General features: G+C 48.1%; 1 protein-coding gene across 5 annotated transcripts in view; it reads right to left on the bottom strand.

Annotated features, from left to right (window-relative positions):
• The window catches only part of LOC149364857 (uncharacterized), a 48,198-nt gene that overhangs the window by 23,308 nt on the left and 6,894 nt on the right, over window positions 1-17,996 (bottom strand). For 4 of the 5 annotated variants that reach the window (XM_089574783.1, XM_089574781.1, XM_089574780.1 and 1 more), the window contains exons 2-11: window positions 12,604-12,913; window positions 9,980-10,354; window positions 9,163-9,347; window positions 7,311-7,679; window positions 6,781-6,995; window positions 5,695-5,911; window positions 4,300-4,521; window positions 3,005-3,355; window positions 1,933-2,175; window positions 1,195-1,383 (exon numbers count right to left, since the gene is read on the bottom strand). In XM_089574783.1, coding sequence (XP_089430909.1) covers window positions 1,195-1,383; window positions 1,933-2,175; window positions 3,005-3,355; window positions 4,300-4,521; window positions 5,695-5,911; window positions 6,781-6,995; window positions 7,311-7,679; window positions 9,163-9,347; window positions 9,980-10,354; window positions 12,604-12,913 — 2,676 coding nt within the window. The remainder of the gene's footprint in view (window positions 1-1,194; window positions 1,384-1,932; window positions 2,176-3,004; window positions 3,356-4,299; window positions 4,522-5,694; window positions 5,912-6,780; window positions 6,996-7,310; window positions 7,680-9,162; window positions 9,348-9,979; window positions 10,355-12,603; window positions 12,914-17,996) is intronic. The other variant, XM_089574782.1, reaches the window with a different exon arrangement.

Below are 17,996 nucleotides of genomic sequence, written 5' to 3' on the forward strand. Positions count from 1 at the left end.
AAGTCTTCCCGCTCTCACCAGCTGGCTGTTACCAGCATGGCTGTGGCCAATTCCATCAGCAGGCTTTTCCATCTGTCTCAGGATCAGGCATCATGTCATGTCATGTCATATGTCATGTCATTTCATCATGGCATCATGTCAAGGAACCGCCAGTTGTCGCCATGTCGTCTCGCCGAAATTGTCGCTTGCCTTCCAGTTGCATGCGGAAGCTTTCTGCCTACTTCTCGCAGTTCTCAGCGCCAATGGCTGCTTTGCCAGACAAGACGTGGCAAACAATCCAATGGCGGTCATTAAATCGCTGCAGCCAGCCACTGCTTGCATGAAAGTCATTGTGGCCTCAGACGCAAGACTTCTCGCCTTCAGTTGAAGGACGGCACCAAACACAGGCAGGTTATGTGCACGTCTTTGAATCATGCAAACAAAGCATCTTCAACATCCTGGTAGTGACAAAGCCTTACACTCTTGCTGTCATTCTTCACAACGCCTGCAGATTGGACGTTTGCAATCTTCTGCCTTGCGCTCAAAATGGTTGATGCTAGGCGCAACACTGAAGTCCGCGGCAATGACTTACTTGCACCCGCTGTCAACCGCCCTGAATATCTTTATCTTCGTTTCAAGCGAAACGGCTGTATGTTACGACGCGTTCCGCGACGGCGTCCACAGAATGAACTGCAGAGATCATAGAGATAGTGCGCGAGTCTGAAATTGTGGCGGCAGGGTGTTGGTTCGATCACGTGTCGGTCACATGCTAGGCAGCCGTTGATGCTAGATTCATTCGCTCTCCCTAGATGGCGTGGCGTGTGGAAGCGCGGGTGATTCAAACACATTTTAGGTGTGGGCGATTCAAAAGATCAAAATTTAGCGTGTATTGAAATTTTTTTTTCCTACTTGTTTGCGCATTTTGAGCCCTGTGAATACAAACCGATACAGTGTCCGATATAACTGATACAGTGTCGAATTTTGAATTTTTCATTTCGTTATACAGGTAGAACTCCCACAGAAATAAAGCATGTCCAACCAAACTTTTCTTTCACTTCGTTATATCCAATAATTCGCTGTATCCGTGTTCGTTATAATGAGGTTCGACTGTATTTCAGAATGAAGAAACTGAGTGGAACTGGACAATAGGTCACAAGAGAAAGAAGAGGCAGAATCTAGTGCTTCATTCATCTCCAGCAATCGAATGCAACGCACCTAGCGGGGAGGGCACCCTGCGTGGGTCCTGCGGACCCGGCAGGGGCGATGGGCACGGGGCCAGCAGTCCCAGCTGCTGGGTGGGCGATGGCCGCTGCGTGGTGACTACGGGCGGCTTCAGCAGACTGTTCAGCATCTCCTGCTGCTGCTGTTGCTGCTGCTGCCGAAGCATAGCTGCTGCAGCTGCGGCTGCACAAAGCAGAGACCACAGCTGCTCAAAGTATCCCACTTGCCCTCATGGCGGCGAAGTGCCACATACAGGCTAAAAACACGCCGAGTGCCAGGAGCTTTTTAGGATCTGCAGCATACAACCCACGCACTCACTCCTCACAGAAAGGGAAATTTGTGAACCACAACCCAACATTTCCAAACTCTTACTTAGGATAGTAGGGTTTACTACAAGGCATTAGTAATCTCAAGTGCATTTAGATGGTTTAGGCAGTGCCCAGCTGCTTGTCTGAGCAAGGTGTCACCAGTGCATGCACATTTATCATGGGCCATGCAATGCAAGGCGCTGCCTCGCTGTTCTTGCCGAATATTCCATGTCTATGTTCTTGCTCCGACTTGAGCAAGCACACCAGCGCAAATGAGGCTCTGTCGGGGAGTATGTGCTTGGGCAACTTGAAGCCCTTCAGTTAGAAATGCAAGACCAAATGATGTTCCAACCTTGGCGCAGCGCCACATCATGTGCGATCGTGTGAAAGCAATGAGAACAGTGAGAAGGAAAGCACCACACACCAGCCATGGGGTCATGACGTGCAGCCAGCAGCTGGGCCGTGGGGCTCAGCTGCTGCTGAGATGCCATGGGGGGCGGTGGGGGCTGGAGGCCCGGGGAGACCGGCCCCATGCCTGCAAGTATCTTGACCAGCATGTCCTGGCCCCCCTGCGGCTGCTGTTGGGGGCCCTTGCCAGATGTGCGCAGCAGCTGCGACAGCAGCCCTGGGGGCTGCATCATGTCCCCACCACCACGGGCAGGCAGGCCTGCACAGACAGAGCATGCATTGCCAAGCGGGCAAGTGCAACCATGTGAAGTCTTCAAGGAGCAACTTGGCATCGTGGTGCTACACAATGAAAAAGCCAGATTACACTGCTACACTCCTAGTGCAGCTCCCACAGCTGCCGCATCGCATTAAATGTATGACCACGTATTTGAGTAGGAATTCTAAACAAGCCACTGCTCCAGAAAAATTACTACTCATGAATGCACCAACATTTTGAACACCAATTTACTTGGATAAAATCAGATCACAATTTTAGAACCTGCTAGAACAGTGGAAATTATGAAGTTGTCAAACAAGCCCCTGCTCTCTAGCACTGAATGCCTTCTATCAATTACTACAATAAAAAAAGGAAAAGCTGCACCAGTGTTGGCTTTGGTAATAAGGCTACAGGAAGTTGTGGACTGTTTTTAAAGCTAACTTTGCGCTTTCGTTAACACTGCCATTCAAATCAGACCAAGTCGGAGTCTGCCTAGAACAAGGCCAAGTCCACAGCAGTACACATAGGTAGCAACGAGCACGCTTCACAACAAGCTAGTGCAGGCTTTACTAAGCACAACCCATGGTAATATTTGCTTTATGGCCCTTTTCTCGCTTCCGACACACAAAGTTTCAAGGTATCCAAATTTAATTTAGAGAAGATTTCATGAACGGTGATAAACATGCACAGCACCTATTGAAACTTATTGTGCAGCACTCAATCTATATTTCGAGACAATACAAATCGAGGTTTATAAGAAGGTACTGTATCAGGGGCCAGCTTAGCACACTGCACCACACGACAACAGAAGGGTTTGCCCACGAGCCCTCACCATGGTGCTGCATGGGTGGCACCTGACCCCTGAGCAGGTCTTCCTCGTGCAGGGCCCTCTCAGGCAGTGAAGGGGGCACCACCAGGGATGCTCCAGGGCCGCCCGGGTGCGCCCCCAGCTTGCTCAGCAGCCCCTGCAGGTGCTGCTGCTGTTGCTGCTGGTCCTGCTGCTGCTGGGGCAGATTGAGGGTGGGCACCACACCCATCGGATGGTGAGGGTGCTGCTGCTGCTGCTCATGGTGACGGTGGTGGTGGTGGTGATGGATGGGCCTGCCATGACCACCGACCCCAAGGACCACCTGCTTCAGGTCAGCTTCCAGTTCTTCCACACTCTTGGCTTTGCCGGCCAGCGCTGCACCAAGAGAAGCAGGTCCCAGCAATCAAGCATTGCAGAGTGGATAAGCAAGGCATGCAAAGCTTGCTGCATCTACAACACCCCACTCAAGCACAAGTGTGCATCGCAGTTGCAGATTTTAGCTGTGCCTATGCAGCAACGGCAGACTTTCTCAATGCGTGATGCAAAGCTTTCATGCTGCAAAAGAAAGCCAAGCATGCAGCAAGACCTCTCAGAACTCTCTTGCCAGAAAAAAAAGTTGTCCAAGAATAAGCAGACATAAAATGCACCATCAAGTAAATTCCAACCCCATAGGCTGCAAATGCTAGAAGCAGAGCAAAGACAAGGACAACTGGACAGTTTTTGAGTGGGAGGAGACTGCAAGACTATATAGATTTTTTTAATTTATTCAATGTTGGATGTTTTGATCCAATTTTTTTTTTCTTCAGTACTGTTGAAAGGTCTAGTATTTGGTTAAATAAAAATTACGTTGACATGGGTAGCTTTATAAACATGCATAGTCAGAAATGAACAACAGCATTTAATTTTTTGAACAGTGTTTCAATCCTCCATGATAAGAACCTCACGGGGTCGTGAAAAATGTTTGAGTCATACAAAATTCGCGTCATCCAAAAATGAACATCCACATGCTGGAGCTCAGGAAACGCATTCACGCCAATCACAGGCAGGTGTGAGATATGAAACTTGAACTGATGTAAACTTCTATAAAATAAAAAGGGGTTTATTAGGAGAGTAAATATGATATACGAGGGAATTTTTTTTTATACAAAAAAAGGGGCCAAATCCACTTACCAGGAACTGAGAAAAGTGCAAAATATTGTTATCCATACAAAGTGCATAAACAAGCAGCGAACACGGTAGCACCTTGTCGGAAGAAGCTCCATCACACACACCCTTGCAATACGATGGGAACAGCGTTCAAACTGCCATGCATCACTCACCATGCTCGCGCAGCTGGGCAGTCTTGGCCGCATCGCCATTGAGCATGTGGGCTTCAACGTTGATGTTGGCATCCATGAGTATGTCCAGGATGTTCTTGGAGGGGCCGTCACGAACAGGGGGTGATGGGGACAGGCGGTCATGGGGAAGAGCAGGGCTGATGGGCGTGAAGTAGGAGTCTGGCGTGGGCACCCGCAGCACCCCGTCCCCACTGGTCACGCCAGCTGCAGAGAGAGAGCCCAACAGAGGTGTGACAAACGTGTGAAAAGACTACCAACAGGCAACTCTTCCTGTCATCAACACCTTCCGCAAATGCCCCCAATGTAGAACTCTTTCCTCAAATCTGAAACCAACAATTTCACTGCGTAAATTCACACTAAGCATGCATAGCAACTATCCAAGAGACTGGATTCACAATGTCTTGTCTGACACGAGGCAAAGGTACACGAAAGATTGAACACTGAAAACCCATCTCCAGATTATTTTCACAGCAATTTTGTTGCAAAATAGTTATTTCCACAACTTGTCAGTTCTGGTGCCGCAAGATATGTCTCTACAGCAGCAACCAGAATAGCATGTTTTAGAAAAACAGCCTAGGAAGCAAAGACTTGCACAATTTAACTGCCCCATTCCCATAATCTATCGGCTCTATGGGACATGGGTCCATAGAGCCGAAAATTCACAAAAACAGATTTTTCAATTTTGTTTCACATTGATTCAAAAGGTTCTTTTCCACCAGCAAATGAAGCTCAGAACCTGGGAATCTTACTTCCAGAAATTGTCCGATAAATGCGCCGCCGTGGCGCATGAACTTGTGAGGACGCCTCAAAACATGCCACCTTAAATGCCTGGGCAATTCAAAACCAGCTGGCACAATGCACTGTTCAATCTTGCTTCAAAGCAGACCTTGCCAGCCTTCTTTTGTGCCAATGTGGTGCCCGCTGAGTCTATGCAAAGCCGAGAAAAATGCCAAAAACCGAAACAAACGCAGCCGCGCGATTGGCTGCCTTGTACTACATGGCGACATTGGCGCTTTTTATTGGCTAGTTTAAATTTCCTGCCACAACACACACCCCATTCCAAGTAGGAGGCTTATTTAGGTTACAACCTGCAGGCAGTATGCAGAAATGAGGCTTCAGTAGGCCAAGCAGACGCACTGGCCCGTGCATAGAGGGTCTCAAAGCACCAAGCAGCATGCAAAGAATACGCACGGTAGAAGAAGGGAGGAGCAGGAGGAGGAGGAGGGAAGAAGGTGTAGAAGCCCCGAGGGACAGGGCCGCCAAAGTGGTGGGGAGGAAGAGGGTAGGCTTTGGGTCTGGTGCCACGACCACGAGGGCCCAGCAGGGGGAGAAGAGGAGGAGGAGGCATCGAGGAGGTGGCTGCAGTGACGGGAGCACCTGAGGCGAGGATGCGCGAGGCCAAGTCATTCTCCTGGCGCTGCTGGCGAGGCGGCTGGCCACTCTCCTCGGCCGCAGGTCTGCTGAGGGCTGCCAGCAGGCCACTGTCCAGGGGAGGCACCGACTGCTGCTCCAGAGGCGGGCTGTCACGTCGAAACCACTGGGAGAAGCGGCTGCCCCCGCTCAGCCCAGCCTCCGTGTCACCCAGGGCGTCCTCCTGCACAAAGGCATTGTTACACATCGAGGCAGCATCCAAGCTTCAAGGCATGCCGCAGCAGTAGGGATCAAGGTTGACTACTAAGGGTTCTTCAATCTTGGTAGTCAAGAGACAAATGAACAGGCTGTTTCCGGTTTAAATGTGCCTGCTTCCAAGACAACACCCAACATCAATTAACAGGCAGCAGTTAAAAAGCGCGCGCAACGCAGTCAAGCGCAGCAAAACCGCTTACGCAGGAAGTTCTTGAGGGCTAATTGGTGCCACCGCAGTGCCGCCACTTGTGCTTCGCGCTGCCGTGCTACAAATGCAACCCCCCCCCCCCCCCCTCTTCCTTTTTTTCCTTTTCTAGTCCTCAACGCACTTCCATGCTTTGCCTCATGGCCTCAAGGTCTTCAAAAAGTTGGCTCCTCCTCATAGCTTTAGAGCTTAATGGTGAAGCCACCTTCAAGACACCGTTTTATCGTATCTGGTATATAAATATATGCCTCACGATCCTTGACTACGAGCATGCTGCTATTTCATCATTCTGCAGATAGTACATTGCCACTACCAGACACTCGTTACTATAACCATGTAGAAAAAAATCGAACCACAAAAAAAAAAATTACACTAGTCTATGGAAGGCAAAATGAAACCGGCCTCACTTTACCATATGAGAGCTTTTAACAGAATTTACTATAATAGGGTCCAACTGTATGTCATTAGGTGAACTATCGGTGCAGACCAACTTCAATCTGTCCTCAGTGTTTCATTAATATCCAACCAAAGAGCAGCACCCAGTGAGCAAAAATGATCTTACTTTCAGGATATTGCCAAAATGTTACTGCTAGACGTGGATGAGCTAAAAGAGAAAGGAAGCAAGCACAAACCGAAAGGAATCTGGGACACCAGTCCGGCTTGAAGATGTCGTTGAAATCGAAGCCATCCTGTGGCGGTAAAGCAGGTGGAGCAGCACTGACACTGTCCGGCAGTGTTGGGCTCGTAGTCAGCGGTGTAGAGGTCTGTCCAGGTCCATCACTGGATGACTTGCTTATGTCCATAGCACAGTTCGCACTGTTGCTTGACGACTCCCGGCTGTCACTTCCTGCGTGGCACACAACAAGGGTCATGCAATTATGGTGCATGCAAGCTAAACATGGCAGGTTGTGCTGCACACTTAAATTATCTTGTGCCCAAGTCTGACAATCACCTCGAACTCTGCTATGGCTTTTCTTTAATGTGCTAGTTATAAAGGAATACGCCCCATATCCAACCCAAATGTCGCAGCAGAATTGACAGAGATTGTGAGAAATCACTGAAACAGCTGTATAATGCATGCTTACTTCAATAAAAATGAAAAGAAAGAAAAGGAAAGAAGAAAAATGAGAACGAGCTCAAAGGAAAGCGCAAGATAGCTCACTCTTCAGTGCTGGTGGCGCGGAGGTGTCCATCATGGTGGGCGCTGTACTGGTGGCAGCACCAGCAGTTCCGGTCGCTGAGGACGAGCCCTGAGAGGTCGCCGCCGTGGCAACGTACTGCTGCTCCTTGCCATGCCTCTGATCCTGGTCAGGGGTGCGCCGCTCGGAGCCATTCTGCTGCTGCTGCTGCTGTTGCTGCTGCTGCTGCTTGCGGCTGGCAAACTCACGGCTCCGGCGCATCCGCCGGGCAGCACGCCGGCTCATTTCGGGATCTTCTTCAAAGCCCACCAGCTCAATGGTGTCGTGCTGACTGGTGGGGCCGCCCACAAACCACTCTGGCTCCTCTTCCTCTTCGATGCGCTCATCACGGCCTGAAAAAAGGAAGAGGATATGCATGTAACAGCACAGTTGTAAAGAAGAGGATGAGGGGCTAGTCCGTATTGAAAATGTTTTTTACAATACTAGCAGCCCAAGTCCAGCTGACCTGGTTTTGTTGGTTCCCCACTTCATTCCCTGTCCTGGACGGAGACGAAAAAGGGAGCGAGCGGATGCACGTGGACAAGTTCCCGAGCGGCAGCTCTCGCTCCCCTTCCAGTGAAGAGATTCAGCGAGAGCCACAAATGCACAACGGCTTGAACAGAGGATGAACAATCTCGGGATGCTGCCCACAAATTTGCACTGCGACAAGATCCTCTAATGCAAGCGCGCTGTGTGAAAAAACCCTTGCATGTGGAAGACTGCATCCACAAACGTTTCGATTTAATGGGGAAATCGGCTGCACAGGACAATAACTCGAAGTTTCTAAGAATGTTCAAAGCGTGTACATAGAGTTCTCGTGGTAAAATGACGAGCTCAGAACCCTCTTTAGTGCACCTTCAACGTGCACTGACACTGAACAGCATACGGGCTTCTAGCATATCGCCTCCATCAAAATGTGACCCCCCCCCCATGGCCAGGACCAAACCCGTATCTTTCAGGGCAGCAGCCAATAAATAATCATGGACAAGAACAAAAATACAGTCAAGTCCACTTATAACAATACTGGTTATAACAATATATCGGATATAACAATGGTTAGTCATGGCACCATCAGCTTTGCCATGTGTTCTATGGTAAAATAAACTGCTTATAGCAATGCTGTCAAGGCACATTATTGGTTATAACAATTAAATCTGGTAATTGAGTGTCAACCATTATAGAAAAAAAAACAAGGAAATGCTACAACACCACCATCAAAACCATGCTTGCAACACAAAAGCGTGCACGTGTGGGGCCGACCAATGGACTAAGCTGGCGCAGCAACGCCACGATAGCAAAAGAGGCAGGCGTCATCATGTCAGAAGAGCTGCTGCATTGCTGCATTGGCTACGCACACCCCAAATCAGTCTGTGCAGTGCGCGTGCATGCAGCCAGCGCCGGTTATTTTCTCTTGTCAGCTGTCACCGCAGCCTTAGTTCTGCATGCTTCTTGAATTTCCCATAAGAATGATTCCTGTGACGTGGAGGTGCGCAAAGCTCCTGGTGGCGCAGTGATGGCGGTGCTTTGGTCATCAGTGAACACTGTTCCGGTTTCCTGAAGTTCGAATTAACAAGCTTTTACAGGCATTAGAACAATCAAATCCCTCCAGGTCCTTCCTGTCAATAAATTCTCTAAAGTTTGTCATCTTTTATTTTTTCGGCACAACCCTGTTATAACAATTATTGGTTATAACAATGGTATTTCCATGGCACTTAAATATTGTTATAAGTGGGCTTGACTGTAACTTCAAGGAGCAATCATTTCATTGCATCAAGGACGTCAGATTCTGAGCAGTAACAGCAAAGGCAGTGAAAAAGTAGCTGTAGTGCTGCTTACCCCTGCTACGCCGATCGTTGCCAAAGCGGTTGGAATGTCCTCCGCTGGTCGAATGACCGGCATCGTCGAATCGCCGTCCTCCACCATAACCATACTCTCGGTTGTCACGGTCCCAGTCACGCTGGTCTCTCAAGATCCGGCCACTGCCAATGCGTCGGCTGGGGGGTTCCCTGCTGTGCAGAAGCCTGCACACACGTGAGGGAGGAACAGCTATTCTCCGACCGCATCACCGGGCAGACTTGTGGAGCAGGGGAAACCTGCTACTGCTGTGAACAGTGCCCAATCACAAAAGAATGTGGTCCCCAAGAAGAAATTTGTGACCACTGGACCCACTTAGTGTCACAGAATACAAGCTGCTTACATTCCACACCTGTCACAGAACAGGCATTTCTGCGTAAATGTGTACTGAAGCAGCCCTATCCATCAATGCATATGCTTCACAAGCACTGTAGCGCATGTAGCAAGCCATGGATGAACTCCTCGGATGAAACTCCTTACAGTATGCATTAGCATTTTTAATTTAGTGTGTTCTGCTTTTACATAACTTTCAGTTCTAGTTAGTTTTACTTAACTGCGGCACGATTCACGCATTTATCCGCGAGCACAAACCGAGCAACTGCACCATTGCACGTTTTTTTACAACTGAGAGGCCACAACTTCTGCTCGAGAAAATTTGAACACTTCAAGTGCCTTGGGGGAATATGGGTCCAGATGCTAGCATGTCATCTGATCTGAGCCGCTCAAGACATCTGCAATGCTATCTTGTTCAAATATCCGACATGACCCCCACCCTTGCTGCAGCTCCTGTTACACCCACCCTTGCTGGTCATCCTTGGCGCTGGCCTCCGCAGATGACCGGGAGGGCGGCTGGCTAACGTGGCAGCCCGTGCCAAAGCTGCGCCTCTGCGGGCTCAGCACCAGGTCGTCGCGCTCCTCCCGTGCCAGCCGCTCCTTGGGGTCAGTGGTGCTGCGTCGCTTGGCGACCCCAACCAAGGGCTCGCCTGCTCCGCCCTCGGAGTCCAGCCGCTCCCGCTTGCTCCGCTGCTGCTGACTTCCTCCTCCTGTCGAAGAGGGGGCTGCGGTGCCACTGCCCGCTGTCGACTGCGCAGCAGCAGTCTCCTCTGATGGAGACACGGAGCCACCTCGCCGCTTGCCCAAGAACCAGCGTTCGGGGTCCCACATGCCCGACAGGCTGCAAAGGCGACAAGGACAATTGAATACGGAGTCAAGGCATGACAAAATTTTGCGTGCATTTTTTTGCATCTCAAAACAGCCTGTACGTAGCAATTTTGTGGCTCACAAAGCAAGATCTGCTAATGTACAAATTTATAAGGGGAAGTTTTCTAAAATGGGATTTCCATTTACCAAACTTTCTAACCTGTGCTGTTGAAAGAAATGCAAAAATTAAGCAAGAAATTCAGGTGCAAAAAAAAATGTGCCCTTCCTTTTGCAACATGCAAGTAGACTACCGCAACAATAGTCAACAGAGGCCACCAATGAATGACTTATCACAAAAGATAAATATATGGATCATAGCTTGGCGGAAAACGGGGGGCACTGTAAGACACTACAGCTGCCATCAAAATATGAACAGAAAGGATTCTTATGACTGCAACTGCTATGGTTGAAGCTAGAGTTCTGTTCTGCCCAAAAGAAAACCAACCATAATGATACGTGCAAATCTGGGCTGCGAGGACATTGCATACAACCTGGAAGCAAAGTTCGCCAGCGCGACGTGTTGAAGCAAATATGATAAAGCCCTCAGCTCTGCAAGCCATCATGCAGGTAGCATCATACTGGCTTTGTACTAAGACAGGACTGGCTCAACCAGTACTGCATGAAAGCGAATTAAAAATTTATTTCCACGTAAATGTGCACCCCATATCAGCCCGAAACCACGACGAAAAGCATAACTGGCAGTTCATGCTTTGCTCATGGTCCTGTCTAGTGCACTGAATTCATAAATATAAGTACCATGCATTTAGAAGCACCAAGGTCATTTAGCATAGCTATGCAATTTAGACCCAGTGTTTTGGATAGCACAAGTGCGCAGTAATTACCCTCCAATTCTCACAGCAAAATTTCACATCAGTGCAAGCTCAATGCAGGAGCTACTGTGGACACATTCGTGTTCCCCAAGACACCACTGACTGATACCGCTGAACATTGGTTCGATGCATTCATCACTTGGAAAACAGTCCCTTCACTGTCCTGCACAATAAGCAGGTACTGTACATACTGAGAGCCTTTGCTTTTTGTTAATTCCAATTTGAAGTAAACTATGCCATCTTACTAAGTCCTTCAAATTCTTTGCTACTGAATTCAGTCCCATGGAAACTGTACTACGTTACCTAAGAGCCACAAGTTTTTGTTTGCATTACCACAGGTTTCTAGTTAGACTGACAGCAGAAGCTAGATTTTTTCATTCAAAAACCAGAACTCCCTCAACTAATGGCAGTATACTTCTGACAAGCCCTACTTTTATGCCACAGTCCATTTCTTCATACTTGTGACAGCTCTGTTAATGCCAAACAGCACAGAAAAATACTTTGCACTCCAACAGAGCTGCACTGCAAGAGATCATAGAAGGAAGCAAGGGATGTATGTACTACATTTAGTGATGCTATACTGCGATGAAATGCGAAAGATACATCTAGCAACGACTTCTCAGAAGTAAGGTTTTCACTTTCATACCCACTTTAAAAGCATGTCTACCTGAACATCACATCCCAAAATGGTTGGTTGGTTGGTTTATGGGGTTTAATGTCCCAAAGTGACTAAGGCTATGAGAGACACCGTAGTGGAGGGCTACGGACAATTTCGACCACCTGGGGTTCTTTAATGTGCACTGACATCGCACAGTACACGGGCCTCCAAATTCTCCTCCAAAGAAATTCAACCGCCGCGGCCGGGATCGAACCCGCGTCTTTCGGGTCAGCAGCTGAGCACCATAACCACCGAGCCACCGCGGCGGCACATCCCAAAATGATCTATCTACACAGTACTTTAATGAACAGCTACTTTGGTTTCTGGAGCTCTAGTCTAAAGGTAATACTTAGCATACTAAGGACTACAGCACAGTAGCAGCACTGACAAGACAAGAAAAGGATGCAAATACAGGCGCTAACTAACAAGGAAAACTTACTATGTTTTTACGTATTACATATTACGCAAATACATAGCAAGACAGACAGAAATGTGAACAAATGTCGTGCTACTTTAGATTTAAAATGCGGTAGACGAAATAAAATTTTGAAGTTTGAAATTTTGAAGACAAGCACAGATGATCACATTTTTTAGTGTCGATTACTGCAAGAAAAGCGGATATCTTAAAACATACACAGTAACTGCGTATGCCAAGACTTGTAGTACCAGTCCCTTAGGAACCTCGTTTCCACACTGGCAATAAGACAACAGGTAGAGGGTCCCCATGGGGCTTACTTGTTGTAAGCCGGGTCCAGGCACGTGGGCCGCTTGTGGTCACCATTTCGCAGCTTGAGCAGCTCCGCTTTGGAGTACTGATGCCGTGGTGGGCCGGCCTCCTTTGCAGCGTCATCCCCCTCCACTTCTGCAGATGCCTCTTCGCTGGTACCAGTCTTGCTTTCGCCAGAGCTGCTGCTGTTGCTGCTGTTGCTACTGCCGTCACCTTCCTCCATCACTGGCGGCGTTGTCACCACTGGGGCATCCTGTGTCACAGCAACGCCCTTGCATTCTTCCTCCTCCTCCTCTAAAACCTCCTCCTTGCCATCTCCTGTGGGAGTAACAAAACATGCAAATCATGCATCAGAACCACGCATCTGAGATATCAAATGTGAAGACAGTGACGAGTATGAAGTGACATTCTCAAGTGAACTCTTGTTTCAGGAACTAATATGCAACCGCTACAAAACGGCAGCGTCTTACCAAGTTGTGCGACAACGAAATAAATGGACAATGCCAAAGAAAAATGAAACTAATTGCAAAACACTATAAAAAGTTACGAATGCCCCACTAAACTAGTTTACAATTTTTGATAAGCCCAAATGGACTGCAGGCAACCAGCCACCCTCAAGCCAGCAGAACATGACAAACATAGGCCAACTCCAGCACATGGAGAAGCTCTGTGGCATGGCAAACTTTAAACTTGCAGTTGCAAGCCACTGTCAGCCAGAGGAGTAAACAAAGCAATGGCAGAAAGCACAGGCTTCTAACCCTCTGTCAAGGATCGAAAAATGACGGCCACAGCTCTGCCATGCTTTGCCCCATCTCACCACATGCTCCCAAAGCAAGGCCCAGTGTGCAGACACCTTGCTCACATTGCAAAGGGCAAGTTCTCTAAGTGCACACGCCCCAGACCACAACACAAACACCACCACCATTTACCCCATGGAGAACCCCTATATAACTGCTGCTGCAAGGTACAGTGTGCTACAAGCCCACTACAACTTACAGCAACAGCCATGTGGGGGAGTGGCAATAAATCTGCTCCTAGGCAATGCTGCTAGCAGCATTGGCGAACTGTATGGCAGAGGGATAATCCAGCAGGCATGGCACTAATAGAACTGTAGTGCCAGCTCTTCCCAACAGCTGACATTAGAACTTTAAGGTGCGTTTGCCCATCACTCTAGATGCATGACTGCTCCAGCAATTACATGGACAAACCTGCTCCAATGAAAATTCTGGTTACCAACAACTTCACCTTGAGGCATTGTTCAGTTCAGTTTGCACAGCGAGGAAAAGATAAGTGCCTAAAAGTCACGCAGACTGGCCTCATTTGAAAAAAAAAAAATTCACTGTTCATGTTAGACAAGCGATGCTGGCTGCCAAGGAGGAGCAGAACATGACAGAACAGAAGCCAAACAAAGCCTCCAGACTCAATACAGACTCCATACAGCCAATTAGATTTTGTAGAATGACACATCAAAATTGAATTCTGAGCTATGTTGCAAGCATGCCACTGGTCCACTCAGTTCAACTATGGTGGCTAGAGGGAAAAGGTGTCAGCATTGGAGCACGAGAAGCAGACCCCAATCAACCCTCTTAAGGTAACGAACGGCAAAATCTCACAAAAGATAGGCAGCTCATTAAATGGTACTTGTGCTTTTTCCTTTTGGCTTTTCACAGTGGCTCACTAAATAAAATTATTTTAAATTATTCTAAATTATTTTTCTTTCAGTGCATTTAATTTTTCGCATATTTATGCAATAAAAAGTGCCGCCTCCAGTGCTCACATTGCAGTGTAGAGTTGAATCGCATTTAGTTCTTAAATGTATGCAAAGAGATTGCTCAGTGTAGAACTAATTAAAAGAAAAAGAAACGAATATTTCATGAATAAAAAATATGCACAAAAAGCAAGCAAAAAAAATTCTGCGTTGGCTGTGCATTAACGGACGTGCTTAATGTTCCCCGAAGTATACCGCAACATGAACAGGCACAGCAGCAACACAGAATATTGCCACACTGGCTTGCCATTCACTGGCACCCGCTTGTGTTAGTCTTTCCCTGCTTGAGCGTGGGTTGGCCGAGTATGCCTGCTGCGCTAGTACTGGTATGCCCTTCCTGTAACGCTGTACCGGCTTTCGGCGATTTCTTGATGTACGAAGAGCTCCTGGGAGCCTCCAACACCCAGCTACACCCCGTGGACATGACGCCTGTCCACAAGGCAAGCCGCCGCTTGCGAGGCTTGGATCCTGAGCTCAGACCTCTCACTATGCCACCCTCTACCACTATGTGCACGGCAGTGAGTCAGACCATCCAACACTCCGCGAGTTCCCCACCGCTGCTTCTCCATGCATCTGGCACGCCCGCATCATTTCATAGTATATGGAGGATTGGTTGGACAGCTACGACCGGGTCGCTGCGTTTAACTTGAGCGATGAGGACCACAAACTATGGAACGTCTATTTTGCCCTCGAAGACTCGGCCAAGACATGGTTTGAAAACAATGAGTCCGTGACTACCACCTGGCAAGATTTCCGGCGACAGTTGCTAGACACCTTCGGCAGCAACAAACGATGCCACTCTGAGTCTGCATAGCTAGCATACAGACTCTTGATATCTTCACTGGCTGCTTCAGTGAACTGTGACAGCTTTATGCGTCAAGGACCTGATCTTCGGCCTAGATTTTCTTCAGGAAAATGGTGCTATCATCGATCTCCGCGAACTCATGGCGACATTTGCCACCCCGTGTGCCATAGCCGACGACAGCGAGCTGGGCAGGCCAGTTTTTTTGCACGTCAGACGACATCACTCTAACACTGCATGCCAGCTTTGTTACGGTGGAGTACAACCCACGCGTGTCCAGCGGCATTGCAGAAGCCAACCTGTTACTCCTGAGCCATCAAGTCTGCATTGCTCGGGGAGTCCTTGCCCTGCACAACAAACTGCATGTAGTCCCGAGCTTGAACGTCAAATACTGAGATTTACCGAAAAATACACCCATTGCCTATTTTGATGAAATTAGCAAGCCTATCGCCCACTGCATGTAGCCCGCATTTAGGGACACCCTTCCAGGGAACACTACTCTGACCAGTTAAGTCTGATTTGAATCCCAACTTGAACACTGATCAGCGAAAATGCCTGCAAACCATCCTTGACTTTCCATAACTGCTTTGCTACCACCTCTTAGGTCAGGCAGACGTCAATAACGAAGCATCACACAACAGCTGATGGCAGTGAAAGGTCAATCCATCAACACTCCTTTCAAGTGGCGGCGAAAGAACATGAGGCGATACGGCGACAGGTTGCTGAAATAATCCAGGATGACGTCATACAGCAGTCTACATACCCATGGATTTCGCCAGTTGTGCTGGTCACGAAGAAGGACGGGATGCTCAGATTTTACATTGAATACAGAAGACTCAATAAGATTACCAAAAAGGACGTTTACCCATAGCTCCGAATCTACTCTCAACCAGCTGTGACATGCCCGCTACTTTTCCTCTCTTGACATATGCAGTGGGTACTGGCAAATTGAGGTGGATGAACGGGATCATAAGAAAACTGCATTCATTACTCCCAACAGGCTGTACGAGTGCAAGGTGCTAGCTACCCTTCGGCTTATGTGCCTCTCATGCCACCTTTCAAAGAATGATAACACCATCCTCGTTGGCCTCAAATGGCAATCCTGCCTTGTCTACCTTGACAATGTCATTTTTTCTGCCACCTACGACGAACGTCTCAAGCGCCTGAGTGCACTACTGGAGGTCATCCATTCGGCCAGCCTTTCCCTCAAACCAGAAAAATGCCACCTTGCTTCTCTACCGGCTCTATGAAAATATTCACTTGATGGGTAGGCAGCTTTGTTCAATGCAGTTTGATCACTCAAAAGTAGAGGACATCAAAGATTGCAAAATTAGGTGTACAGAGTGCTCACACCAAAAATGAGACAAAATGAATTTTATAAAGTAGCCAAATGTGTGCATGCTAAATGCACCAATCCGCAGGTCACCTCCAAAAAGAGACAAACATGCATGACATACTCTTAGCACTTGGTAGCACACTAGCGTGTGTGTGAATGAGTATTCACAACAGCAGCTGTACATCTGAAGTTTTGTTTTTCAGGTAAATTCCTGTGGTTCCCCGACTTCTCTACCCTAATGTAGCAGCACAAAAATCAGGTTAAATCTGCTTTCTACCTGAAAAGCCAGCTTCTTGATCCTGTAGCTTGGCAGAGCTAAAAGCCAAAGGTATAGCGTTGGAAAAAGCAGCGCAAGACGTCATGGTCAATATCACAGCTATTGAGCAGAGCTTTAGTTTTCCATCCTTTAAATACGAAAAGTAACGGACATATAGAATTGATAAACATTTGCTCAGCGGCGGTCATATAGAACATACGGACATATAGAATTGGACATATAGAATTGGACATATAGAATAGGACATATAGAATAGGACATATAGAATTGATAAACACTTGCTCAGCAGCGGTGGCGGAAGCAACAGCGGCACAGAGTAACTGCAAATCCTTCACTTTGCAGTTCTTGGCCAGGCTTGCAGCTATACACCTGGTGAACTAAAGTGGCAAGAGCGACGACGATCGGCCCCGCAAGATAACGACACAAGCAGCACCAGCCAGGAGCATATAAAAGGACAAGGCTCACCTGTGCCCCCCCACACTTGCTCAGCGGCGGTGGCGGAAGCAACAGCGGCACAGAGTAACTGCAAATCCTTCACTTTGCAGTTCTTGGCCAGGCTTGCAGCGATACACCTGGTGAACTAAAGTGGCAAGAGCGACGACGATCGGCCCCGCAAGATAACGACACAAGCAGCACCAGCCAGGAGCATATAAAAGGACAAGGCTCACCTGTGCCCCCCACACTTGCTCAGCGGCGGTGGCGGAAGCAACAGCGGCACAGAGTAACTGCAAATCCTTCACTTTGCAGGTTGGTGTGCTTTCACTTATTGAAGTCATAAGAAACCTTCTGCCAAACGCCGCCGCCGCTTGAGTCTGTGCTGTTGCTGTAGTTGTTTTCTACTGTGCCGCATGCTTTTCCATCGCGAGTGCTATGGGTGATCCTGTTTGTGATATATGCCTGGTTTGTAATCAGTCACTTCCAGCAGAGGGCTCGTCCCTTACCTGCTCAGAATGCCGATAGGCGCTTGTTCTAATACAACGAAAGCTGCCTACAAAGCAATGACAGATATCGATAAAAAAAGTTGGAAGTGTCAAACATGTGTAGTTTCAGCTGCTCGAGGCTCAAAAATTGTAACAAAGGTACAGAAGGAGCAGTCTCTGACAGAAAGGATGCTAATGGAAATCAACAAAAAGCTCTGTGAACTACCGGAAATCAAACAGAAGTTAGATATCCTTTTCCAGGTAAAAGAGACAGTGGAAAGTATGGAAAAGTCTGTTC

Source organism: Amblyomma mixtum, chromosome 2 (assembly GCF_055824585.1).
Source record: "Amblyomma mixtum isolate Tamu chromosome 2, ASM5582458v1, whole genome shotgun sequence".
NCBI lineage: Eukaryota > Metazoa > Arthropoda > Arachnida > Ixodida > Ixodidae > Amblyomma > Amblyomma mixtum.